At 40.3% G+C, this 13,296-nt stretch overlaps 1 protein-coding gene across 1 annotated transcript in view; it reads right to left on the reverse strand.

The window, feature by feature from the left end:
- WDR49 (WD repeat domain 49) overlaps window positions 1-13,296 on the reverse strand; it is a gene marked incomplete at its 3' end in the record, with an annotated part of 157,560 nt that overhangs the window by 81,394 nt on the left and 62,870 nt on the right. Inside the window, 1 exon segment of the mRNA XM_053599684.1 lies at window positions 12,464-12,697. Within this exon segment, the coding sequence (XP_053455659.1) occupies window positions 12,464-12,697 (234 nt within the window).

The following is a 13,296-nucleotide window of genomic DNA, read 5'->3' on the forward strand; positions in this document are numbered from 1 at the left end:
GTGTGACACACACCAAGGCCCCACCCCCCTCCCTCCGTCCCTCTTTCTGTTTCCCCCCCCATAACCTTAATTGTCATTAATTGTCCTCATATCAAAATTGAGTACATAGGATTCATGCTTCTCCATTCTTGTGATGCTTTACTGAGAATAATGTCTTCCACGTCCATCCAGGTTAATACGAAAGATGTAAAGTCTCCATTTTTTTTAATAGCTGAATAGTATTCCATGGTATACATATACCTCAGCTTGTTAATCCATTCCTGGGTTGGTGGGCATTTAGGCTGTTTCCACATTTTGGCGATTGTAAATTGGGCTGCAATAAATAGTCTAGTACAAGTGTCCTTATGATAAAAGGATTTTTTTCCTTCTGGGTAGATGCCCAGTAATGGGATTGCAGGATCAAATGGGAGGTCTAGCTTGAGTGCTTTGAGGTTTCTCCATACTTCCTTCCAGAAAGGTTGTACTAGTTTGCAGTCCCACCAGCAGTGTAAAAGTATTCCCTTCTCTCCACATCCACGCCAGCGTCTGCAGTTTTGAGATTTTGAGATGTGGGCCATTCTCACTGGGGTTAGATGGCATCTCAGGGTTGTTTTGATTTGTATTTCTCTAATATATAGAGATGATGAATATTTTTTCATGTGTTTGTTAGCCATTCGTCTGTCATCTTTAGAGAAAGTTCTATTCATGTCTCTTGCCCATTGATATATGGGATTGTTGGCTTTTTTCATGTGGATTAATTTGAGTTCTCTATAGATCCTAGTTATCAAGCTTTTGTCTGATTGAAAATATGCAAATATCCTTTCCCATTGTGTAGGTTGTCTCTTTGCTTTGGTTATTGTCTCCTTAGCTGTACAGAAGCTTTTCAGTTTAATGAAGTCCCATTTGTTTATTTTTGTTGTTGTTGCAATTGCCATGGCAGTCTTCTTCATGAAGTCTTTCCCCAGCCCAATATCTTCCAGTGTTTTTCCTATGCTTTCTTGGAGGATTTTTATTGTTTCATGCCTTAAATTTAAGTCCTTTATCCATCTTGAATCAATTTTTGTGAGTGGGGAAAGGTGTGGGTCCAGTTTCAGTCTTTTACATGTAGACATCCAGTTCTCCCAACACCATTTATTGAATAGGGAGTCTTTCCCCCAAGGTATGTTCTTGTTTGTTTTATGGAAGATTAGGTGGTTGTAAGATGTTATTTTCATAGACACTTGGAATCGAATTGAAAACCAAGAAATGAAAATATTAATTCTTTCAATCATGAGCATGCAATGTCTTTCCTTTTGTACATGTGCCCTCTTCAATTTTCTTTTCTTTCTTTTCTTCTTTATTATTATTATTATTTTTTTTTTTAGAGAGAGAGAGTCTCATTTTGTCACCCTTGGTAGAGTGCCCTGGTGTCATAGCTCACAGCAACCTCAAACGCTTGGGCTTAAGCGATTCTCTTGCCTCAGCCTCCCTAGTAGCTGGGACTACAGGCACCTGCCACAGTGCCTGGCTATTTTTAGAGATGGGTTTCACTCTGGCTCAGGCTGGTCTCAAACCCGTGAGCTCAGGCAATCCACCTGCCTTGTCCTCCCAGAGTGCTGGGGTTACAGGCATGAGCCACCACGCCTCTTCAGTTTTCTTCACCAAAATTTTATGGTTTTCAAAATGGAGATCTTGCTCTTCTTTGGTTAAGCTTAATCCAAGGAATGTTATTTTATTTGTAGCTATTATAAATGACATTATAATCTTCATTTCTTCTAAAGATTGTTTGATGAAATGCTACTGATCTTTGTATGTTGATTTTGTATCCTGTAACTTTACTGAATTTGTTAGTTCTAATAGTTTCCTGTGTAATCCTTAGGTTTCTCTAGATATAAGATCATGTCATCTGCAAACAAAGATGATCTGACGTCTTCCTTTCAATTTGGATGCCCTTTATTTCTTTCTCTTTTCTGACTACTACTAATACTATGTTGAATAACCATGATGAAAGTGGGCATCCTTGCCTTATTCCAGATCTCAGAGGGAAGGTTTTCATTTTTTTCCCACATCCAGTGTGATCCTAGCTGTGGGTCTTTCCTATATGGTTTATATTGTGTTGAGGTATGGTCCTTCTGTATCCCAGTGTTTCGTTTTATTTTGAGTTTTATCAAATACTTTTTTGGCATCAATTGAAATTGCTCTGTTTATATTGTGTATCACATTGATTTATTTGCAAATTTTGAATTATCCTAGCATCCCTGGGCTGAATCTCACTTGATGATGGTGAATAATCCTTTTAATGTGTTGCTGAATTCAGTTTGCCGGTATTTTGTTGATGGCTTTTGCATCTGAGATATTTCTATAATTTTCTTAGTCTGATATGCCTTTGTCTGATTTTGACATCAGGGTGACACAGGCATCCTAGAATCAGTTTGAAAGTATTCTCTTATCCCTTATTCCTCCCAAACTAATCACATTAAGTAAATGTGTATGTATGTGTGTGTATAACATTTTATATGTATATAAACTTAATATAGATATAAATTTAAGTAGGACTGGTATTAGTTCTTTTTGGAATGCTTGGTAGATGGCAACAGTGAAGCCATCAGGTCCTGAGCTTTTCTTTGAAGGGAGATTTTTTATTACTTCCGCTATCATGTTATTTGTTTTATTCAGGTATTGGGTTTCCTCCTGGTTCAATCATGATAGGTTTTATGGATCTAGAAATCTATCCATTCCTTCTAGGTTTTCCAATTTATTGGCATGTGATTGCTCATAATAGTCTCTACTGATCCTTTCAATATCTGCAGCATTAGTTGTACTCTTCCCCTTTTCATCTCTGATTTTATTTATGTGAGTCTTCTCTCTGTTTTTTCTTAGTCTGGCTAAGTTCGCCAATTTTGTTTATCTTTTTAAAAACCAACGTTTTAAAACCCATATTCCTAATTTATTTATTGAAACCACATGCAATCAATAAGGAAATAGACTCTATTTATGTTTTTTATAATGAAACCATTTTGTTTACTTATTTACTCATTTACTAGTTGGTTACTCTCATTTAGTATAAGTAGTAAATTACCAGAAAGTTTCTATTAACCATAATACAGGATGAGGCTGGCTGTGACCCCACCAAATGAAAGTAAGAGATAAAACATTTTGCCAGCAACTTAATTCCTGTCCTATAAAGGAGAAGCATTATTTAATATTTCAAGACTCCACAACTAATGATGCATAAAACCCAAACTTTTTATTGATCTTTTGTATTTTTTGTTTCAATTTCATTTATTTCTGCTCTGATGTTTGTCATTTCTTTTCTTCTATAATTTTGAGTTTGATTTACTCTTGTTGTTCTAGTTCCTTGAGATGCATAATTAGATTACTTGAAGCTTTTTCTGTTTTTTTTTGATATAAGCAATAATTGCTATAAACTTTCCTGTTGGTATGGCTTTTGTTGTATACCATAGGTTTTGATATACTGTGTTTTCATTTTTTTTTTTATTAAATCATAGCTGTGTACATTGATATGATCATGGGGCATCATTCACTAGCTTCACAGACCTTTTACCAAGTTTCACATATACCCTTGTAAGATGCACCGCTGGTGTAATCCCACCAATCCCCTTCCCTCTACCCACCTCCCCCCTCCCTCCCCTCCCTTTCCCACTTCCCCTATTGTTAGGTTGTAACTGGGTTATAGCTTTCATGTGAAAACCCTAAATTAGTTTCATAGTAGGGCTGAGTACATTGGGTACTTTTTCTTCCATTCTTGAGATACTTTACTAAGAAGAATATGTTCCAGCTCCATCCATGTAAACATGAAAGAGGTAAAGTCTCCATCTTTCTTTAAGGCTGCATAATATTCCATGGTGTACATATACCACAATTTATTAATCCATTCGTGGATCGATGGGCACTTGGGCTTCTTCCATGACTTAGCAATTATGAATTGAGCTGTAATAAACATTCTGGTACAAATAGCTTTGTTATGATGTACTTTTTGGTCTTCTGGGTATATGCCCAGTAGAGGGATTATAGGATTGAATAGCAGATCTATTTTTAGATCTCTAAGTGTTCTCCATATCTCTTTCCAAAAGGAATGTAATAATTTGCATTCCCACCAGCAGTGCAAAAGTGTTCCCTTTTCTCCACATCCGCGCCAACATCTCTGGTCTTGGGATTTTGTGATATAGGCTAGTCTCACTGGAGTTAGATGGCATCTCAAAGCAGTTTTGATTTGCATTTCTCTGATGATTAAAGATGATGAGCATTTTTTCATGTCTGAAGGCCGCATGCCTGTCTTCAGAGAAGTTTCTCTTCAAATCCCTTGCCCAGCCTGCGATGGGATCCCTTGTTCTTTTCTTGCTAATGCGTTTGAGTTCTCTGTGGATTCTGGTTATTAAACCTTTGTCAGAGACATAACCAGCAAATATCTTCTCCCATTCTGAGGGCGGTTTGCTTGCTTTACTTACTGTGTTCTTGGCTGTGCAGAAGCTTTTCATTTGTTTTGAGAAATTTTTTCCTTTCCTTCCTAATCCCTTCATCCCCCCCTCCCATTGGTCATTCAATAGCAAATTGTTTAATTTTCATGTGTTTGTGTAGTTACCATTGTTCTTCTTGTTGTCAATTTCTAGTTTTATTTTATTTTGGTCAGAGAAAATACTAGATGTGATTTCAATGGTTTTTTTTTAGCACTTATTTTGTGGGCTAAAATAGGGCCTAATCTTTAGAGGGACCCATGAGCTGAGGGGAAGAATGTGTTCTACACGACTGGAGGAAACATTCGGTACACATAGGTCCATCTGCTCTCCAGAGCAGACTAAGTCCAACATTTCTGGGCTGATTTTCTCTTGGGATGATCTGTCCAGTGCTGAACATGGGGTGTCGAGATACACAAATGTTGTTATATTGAGGGAGCTCTCTCTTTAGCTCTGATATTTTCTTTACAAGTCTGGGTGCTCCAGGATTGAGTGTATATATAATTAGAATTATTACAACTTTTTTGGTGAATTGACCACTTTATCATCATATAACAACCTTTTTTTTGGTCTCATCTTACAGTTTTTATCCTGAAATCTATTTTACCTTATTGAAACACAGCTACCCTACTCTTTCCTGGTCTCCCTTTGCATGGATTCCCTTATTTCCTCCCTTTACTTTCATTCTAGGCACGTCTTTATTTATTTTTATTTATTTATTTATTTATTTTGCAGTTTCTGGCCAGGGCTGGGATTGAACTCGCCACCTCCAGCACAGGCACCACCCTCTAGGTGTGTCTTTATAAGTGAGGTGTATTTCATGTAGATAATAGAAAGTCTGTTTGTTTTTTTTTTTTTTAATCCATTCAGTCACTCTGTGTCTTTTGACTGCAAAGCTAAGTCCATTTACTTTTAAAGTTATTATTGATAAGTAAGAACTTACTACGACCATGCTATTTGATTTTTGTCTTTCTTCCTATGTAGGAAGACAGATGGGAATAGGACAGGAAGTGATTTAAAAATCACTTGTTTAGAAGTGATTTTCTCTTGCAGCGTGTTTTGAATTTTTGCTTTTTTATTCTCCGTGTATCTATTGTAGGCTTTGTGATTTGAGATTACCTTGAGGCTTGCAACAAACATTTTATAACTATTTTAAACAGATGAAAACATAACTCTACTTACATAAGCAAACAAAGGGAAATCCAAAAAAATCCTCTAACTCCATTAATGGAGTTAATCCTTGAATGCCATTCTCCCTGGCCCTTCCACTTTTTGACTTTTTGTTGTTTCCATTTATAACCATTTACACTATCTCTAAAAAAGTTGTTGTAGTTCTTATTTTTGGTAGGGTTTCCTTCTAGTGTTCCTATTCAACATCTACATGGCTTACACCTTGCAGTGACAGCAATGGCATGTTCTGTACTTGTGAACTCACTGTCCCCATGAGGTGGACACCTTTGGGGGGTCATTAACATCATTTTCTTTCAAATTGAAGAATTCCTTTTAGCAATTCTTGTAGGACAGGTCTGGTGTTGATTCAATCCCTCAGTTTTTTTTTGTCTGGGAAAATCTTTATTTCTCCATGTTTGAAGGGTATTTTTGTAGGATATAATAGTCTAGAGTTAAGGGAGGTTTTTACTTTAGCACTTTGAATATGGCATACCGCTCTCTCTTGGAGGTTTCCACTGAGACGTCTGCTCTCTGACATATGCAGGCTCCTTTACAGGTTCTCATTTTTTTCTTGCTTCCCTTAGGACCGTTTCTTTACCCATGACCTTTGGGAGCTTGATTATTAAATGCCTTGACATAGTTTTGTTTTGGATCACATCTGCTTGATGTTCTATGATTTTCTTGTACCTGAATATTGATACCAGTCTCCAAGTTTGGGAAGTTCTCTTTGGATAAACTTTATACCCCAAATCTCTAACGCCTCTTTACGGTATAAATTTGAGATTTACTCTTTCCTTATTTTCTAGATCTTGCAGACGTGCTTCATTGCTCTTTGTTCTTTTTTCTGTTATGTCTCCTGACTGTGTGTTTTCAAATCACCTGTTTTCAAGCTCACTGATTCTTTCCGTTCCTCCATCAATTCTGCTGTTGGGAGACCATGATACATTTTTCAGTTTGTCAACTGAATTTCTCAGCTCCAGAAATTCTGCTTTTTTGTTTTATTATTTTGATCTCTGTATTAAATTTCCCCAATAGGATTCTGAATTCATTTTCTATGTTCTCTTGAATTTCACTGAGCTTCTTCAGAACAGCTAACTTGAATTCTTTGCTTGAAGGAACACATACCTCCATCGCTCCGGGACTGTCACTGCTGCCGTGTTGATGGGTGAGGTCGTATTTTGCAGGTGTTCTTTATGTTTGTGGGTGTTGATCAGTGTTTGGGCATTGGAGAGTTAGGTACTTTTTTATCTTGGCAATCTAAGCTTTTTGAACCCAGGCTTTTTGACAGGCTTTCCAGGTAGTCACATGGAACTGAGTGTTGTGATCTAATCTTTGGTCACCGCAGCCATATCAGCACTGGGACCCCAGGCCTGGTAATTCTGTGACTCTTGCAGTCTCCTGGGGCTACCACCTTGGTGGACTTGTGTAAGACACAGGAGAATATTCCGTGTGGCTAGGTAATGTCTCCCATTCTCTTTCCTCATGTTCCATGCTCATGGAGTTGAGTGGGGATGGAGGATTGACATTGACCACCCCAGCTGAGACTACACCAGGTCACACTTGAAGCCAGCCCAGTCTCACCCAACACTGGCAGTGACTGCTTTCTGGCTGCCACTGGTGTTTATGCAGACACAAGAGCTCTTTAGTCAGCAGGTGGTGAGTCCCGACAGAACTGGGTCCTTTCCTTCAGGTCGGTGGGTTCCCTTTCGGCCTAGGGTGGGTCTAACCTGCCATATAGGAAATAGGCCAGGAGTCAGGGCCAGCCCCTACTTTTCACAAATGACTTGCCATTATGTTTCCTGGAAGAGTATGAGAATCATTCCTCAAGTAACCGTTCCAGTGTGGAGAAAGTGAGGAAGTTCCAGTCTTCAAATTTGCAAGTCTAACCACCCCCCTTGATTATGAGAACTCACAAAGATCCTGGGAGCCCTGCTGGAGGAAGCCGGGTAGCCACTGAATGCTCTGTCTCTTTATGTAACCATTTATGAGACTGATGTGTTTACTGTAAGGAGGGGAATAAAATGGTAAGATTCTGGGAGAAAATTTGCTTATCAAATTATGTGCTATGCAGATCCTGTAACCCAGAAATCCATTCCTAAGAATTTATCGTAAAGAGGTAAAAGTCATAAGTATTTATTTATCACATGAAAATATTCATAATAGCAAAGTCTCCATCATGGGAAATGGACCAGTAAATTATGATCCAGAGGGACAGTGGGCTACTGTGCTGTCTTGTAAAAATGACAAAGAAGATATACATTTAGGTGCAAAGAAGTACGTTCCAATACATTACTGAGTAGAGAAGTAGGTTACAGAGCCATATTTATGTAAAATAGTCTATGTACTGAGGGATGTTTAGGAGATGTCGGTTATATTTCAGCATTATGTAGCTCCTCATTTGAGCTTTCCTGCATTGTTTTGGTTTCTCACATTAAGCATGTAATGTTTTACTAAAAAGATATTTCAGTAACAAAAATAGTAAATATTAGTGTTAAATTTGATAACACCTAAATGTCCAGCTTGACTGTATTATATCCAAGAGGCAAAACTGAAACATTATCTATTTTACAAAAATCCATAAGCCTACATCATTAAGATGAAAATCACAGTGACAATAAAAAATATTGATCTATTCCAGTCTGTTTAAAGGTTTTCTCACATTTACGGGTTTTTAAGAAAAGCTTCATTTAAAAGCTCAGTGCAAAGATGCTTCATTAGAACCACCTCCAGGGCACTGAGTTACTTTATTTTTTATTTTTTATTTATTTATTGTTAAATCATAGCTGTGTACATTAGTGCAATCAAGGGGTACAATGTTCTGGTTTCATATACAATCTGAAATATTCTCATCAAACTGTTCACTGAGTTACTTTAATTTTCTCAGTCATACGTTTCAGGGACTCATTCCTCTAATCCCAACTTGTTCTGCTACTAACTGCGAGGGCAAAATGTGCCCAGCAAAATAAACTGTGTGGCTCCTTCAAAAAGGCTTTGCGTGGCTCAGCAGCACTTTCTTAGATTAGGACACAAGGCTACCAAACGGTGGAAGATAAAGAATTGTCACAGAAAGGTAGCAAGCTGTGACACTTGGTACATTGTCACTAGGTCCTCAGTGAAGTCCAGATGCAAGGATGTAGTAATGAAGTGTGGGCAATGAAGTAATGAAGTGTTGATGTAGTAATGAAGTGTGGGCAATGAAGTAATGAAGTGTTGATGTAGTAATGAAGTGTTGAAATGATAGCAGTGGAAGGGAAGCTTTTCATTAAATTCAGACAGGAAAAGTCTTCAAGAAAGACACTGCACCAGATAACCAAAGAGCAAGGGCCAGTGGACTAAAAAAGCACGGCTCCGTTAAACACGGGCTGGAAAATGGCAATAACGGACAACGTTAGCCGGCAAGCGTCCGTTTTGTGCCCAGAACAGTCAGTGTCCGAAGCTGTAGAAAAATACAGAAGTGGACGACAAGGATTGTTCTCTTATGCTAAGAGCATTGGAAGAAAAAAAAGTCCACTTATTAGTCAGGTCTTTAACAGGGGAGACAACTAAAAATGTGCATGACCAGGGTTTAGAGAGAAGAGAGAGAAATGAGGCTTGAGAAGGCCCCAGAGACTTCAGCGGGCTGAGAGCAGCAGAGCTGAGCTTGCAACTGAATATTTACACACAGCAGCTGCCATGGGGAAGAAGGGCGAAGCATAAACTCCTCTCTCCCCTCCAGACGCGTTCCTGAGGCAGGACAGGGCCAGGGGTACCCCTTCCTCTCTAATTCTTCCTAACATTTATTATCACATGACACAGGGTTAGTAATTAAGGAATTTCAATAAGTTAATTTTAATACAGTTTTTTCCTTTCTTTCAATGTGTATACATGTTTTTGGCCCCCTCTCTATATACATAAATAAAATATGTACACACACATATATATATCTACCATATTAGAAATATAACAGAGAAATTTTTAAAGCAAAAGAATGTAAGAGCACATATTCCCTTAGCCATAGAGCAATGGTGTCATCACACATCATGTCACTTCCAGAAAACTTTGCTAACTTTTGTGAAAGAATGAGAGTTTACAAAACAAACAACAAATAATTATGATAAAAATCTACTCGGGAGTCTGAGGCAAGAGAATGGCTTAAGCCCAGGAGTTGGAGGTTGCTGTGAGCTGTGTGAGGCTACGGCACTCTACCGAGGGCCATAAAGTGAGACTCTCTACAAAATAAATAAATAAATAAATAGGGGATATTGATTTGTATGAATGTTATGGAATTTGAGTGCAGTTTGTTACATGGGTGTAGAGGCTGTATTGCAGAGTGCTAAAGCTGGGCATGGAGCCACCCATCACCTGAGTTGTGTGCACTGACTCCCCGAGGAGGGATGATCACATTATGAAAATTGTTTTAACCTCACGTCTGTGCTTTATTTTTTCAGAACAACATCGCGGTACATCCCATGAATGGCCTTCACAGTCTGGCATAAAGCTCTCTTTACTGCCTCAATTCTCACAACCTTGCTGAGTGCTCTGTTAGCCCAACAAAAACACTTTTCACAGAAAACTGTGAGCACCCAAGCTTCTTAGCAGGTGTTCATGTTGAATCTTCTGTCTGGAACTCCTGACCTCTCCTTTTATAGATTTCCACTCTAGCTTACAGGGCTTTGCTGAAATGTTGCCCAACCCAGCCCCAGGCAGAATTGATCAATTGCCACAGAGAAGATTTTACTTTTTCCTCTGCTTCATTTAACCACATTCCACCATGTCCTTCTTAATAACGTGTCTGCTTCCCTTTGAAAAATGCACAGCCCTGTATGAATGAGCACCTGCCCAGTGATCAGCCCTTCCCACCTGCCAAGTGATCAGCCATTCCGACCTGCCCAGTGATCAACCTTACCCATCTGCCCAGTGATTAGCTCTACCCCCACCTTCCAATGATCAGCCCTTCTCACCTGCCCAGTGATCAGTCCTACCCACCTGCCCAGTGATCAGCCCTGCCCACCTGCCCAGTGATCAGTCCTACCCACCTGCCCAGTGATCAGCACTACCCACCTGCCCAGTGATCAACCTTACCCACCTGCTCAATTATCAGCCCTACGCACCTGCCCAGCGATCAGCCCTACCCACCTGACTAGTGATCAGTCCTGCCCACCTGCCCAGTGATCAGCCCTATGCACCTGCCCAGTGATTAGCCCTACCCCCACCTGCTCAGTGATCAGCCCTACTCACCTGCCCAGTGATCAACCTTATCCACCTGCCCAGTGATCAACCTTACCCACTTCCCCAGTAATCAACCCTACCCACCTGCCCAGTGATCAGCCTTCTCACCTGCCCAGTGATCAGCCCTTCTCACCTGCCCAGTGATCAGCCCTTCCCACCTGCCCAGTGGTCAGCCCTACCCACCTGCCCAGTGATCAGCCCTTCCCAACTGCCCAGATCAGCCCTACCTCACCTGCCCAGATCAGCCCAACCCACCTGACCTTAAAGAGATGAATCTCCCTGAGCTATGAAACCATAGTCTATTAATCTCTAATTCTTCATTCCTGGCACCCACTACTTATTCAAAATTATTTGATTTGCTTTGTCTAACATGTCACTAGTTACTAAGTGATATGTTATGCTGATGGGATTGTGGATGATATTTATGCCTTCGATGGAAGATTCCAGAACTTATTTGTGCCCCATTTTCTGAATTGCTGATGGAATATTTCTCATCTAGGGCCAGTCAACACAGGATCTCAACACCAACGCACAAGCATAACTTTGCAGATCTTAATTAGCAGAATGTTCTCTTAGAAACAAACACATATCTCATTGACCACCAGGGAGCCGAATTAACTGGTTTTCTTCATAAAGTTCAGTAAAACATTTACTGGGGAATGTTTTCCTGCAGATGGAATTCAAAATGGATTGTTTTCTAAAGGATATCTATCTCCTAGAGTAGCCAGAAAATGGTGCTCAAAGGAGTGACATGAAATGCCAGTCATTACTAACAAAGGGCTTTCCACCCCTCGCGCAAAATCTGAATTACACATTTCTTTAGGTGTCCAGAAGCTTCTGCAGAAGGGAAGGGAAGGAATGGGTTGGAATTATTGTTTAATTGGCTGTAAGCTGGAGTAAGCTAGAGACTTGCTTTCTGCTTGGCACCTGCTGCGCTGCAGACCCATCTGCAGTGGGCCGCCCCTCCCTGACACCTGCAGGCTGCCCCACCCTGGGCCTCTCACAGCTTCCCGGGCTGGGCTTTCCTGCTTCTAGGAAGGGCTGTGGTCCTCGCAGCATCTCTGTTCCAAGGGGGCTCTGCTGCTTCATTGAGATGCAGGTAACAGTGCTCTAAGGAAAGGCTGCAGGCATCATCAAAGTGGTGGGAGGCTAACAGCACTGGCGCTGCCTACCAAGTGGCATCGCATGGAACTGAATCATTTTATTATGAATACATTCCAGGCTGCCACTGTGAGCCACTGGTGTAAAATATGCAGGCAAAATGAATCTCTACTAATTACATTTCATGCATATTTCAGAGCTTTCCACAGGGTTCAGGAGGATGGTGTTCATAAAAGGGAATTTTACAACCAGGTTCGCTAGCATTTTGGCTCAAGACTCGTGGGTAACAAAGATAAGTTCAAGCATATTACATGTTGTGTTTGTTTGGGCTGCAACGTTGTAATCCTTTATAACTCTATCAGTTGCTGTGGTCGCTAGCTAAAAATAAAATCCTTCTTCAAATCTACCTGAACACACATATATTCCTGCGGAAAAGCTTCCACTCATTTGTTTCTGGATTTCTTCCCAGTGTTACCTTAGATTGAATTAAGGAAATGAACCTCTGAATTCAGGAATGTTTCAGGACAATGACAGAAAAGAAAGCATCATACCTGCTTCAGGGCGGGGCTGTACAGAGCACAAGTGACCGCCTTCTCATGGCTCCTCACCCTCGGGCTGGCTTCACTTCTCATTGCCAACAATGCCAGCTGGTTATTAAATGAGATGAAAAGTCGTCCGTGGAATTCATCAAAGTGGAAGAGACACCTGAAGTCCTGACTTCTGGGGAAAGCACATGCTATCCTCTGGATGGACAGCTGGTGTTGGATATCCCAGAGTCTCAGCACCTGGGTAAAATGTGATGAAATCATACAACAATGTCAAAGATGATTCTACACTTCTGCCAATTTTTTTTTTTTTCTGGTTCACCCCTGACTCTAGGTAGACAGTTACTTCCTCCATCATGCTGTTTGGTTCACACATCTGACGTAGCACATTTTAGTTTACATTTCAGATGTCTCTTTATCTCCTCAATTCTAAGCTCCCGTAGGAAAGGGACTGGGGTTTATATCAGCCCCTGGTACAGGCTTGGCATTTAGTTCATGCTTATTGTGGGCAGAATAATAGTCCTGAAAGGAACCTGAGCCCTAATCCCCAGAACGTCTGAATTTGTTCACATATTTGTCAAAAGAGATTTTGCAGATATAAAGGACACTGTAATAGTGATAGTTCTGGATTATTTGAGTGTCCAGTGTAATAACAAGGGTCTTTACATGTGGAAAAGGGAGACAGGAAATTAGATCAGAGTGATGTGACGTGAGACTCTTCCCAGCACTGCTGGCTTTGAAGATGGGAAAGGGTGGGAGTGGGGCAGGATCCAAGGATGGTAGAAAAGTAAAAAAAATGGAGCCTGCCCGAGAATCTGTGGAAGGAGGTCGAGCCCTGC

The sequence above is a fragment of the Nycticebus coucang genome, chromosome 8, assembly GCF_027406575.1.
Source record: "Nycticebus coucang isolate mNycCou1 chromosome 8, mNycCou1.pri, whole genome shotgun sequence".
Classification (NCBI taxonomy): Eukaryota; Metazoa; Chordata; class Mammalia; order Primates; family Lorisidae; genus Nycticebus; species Nycticebus coucang.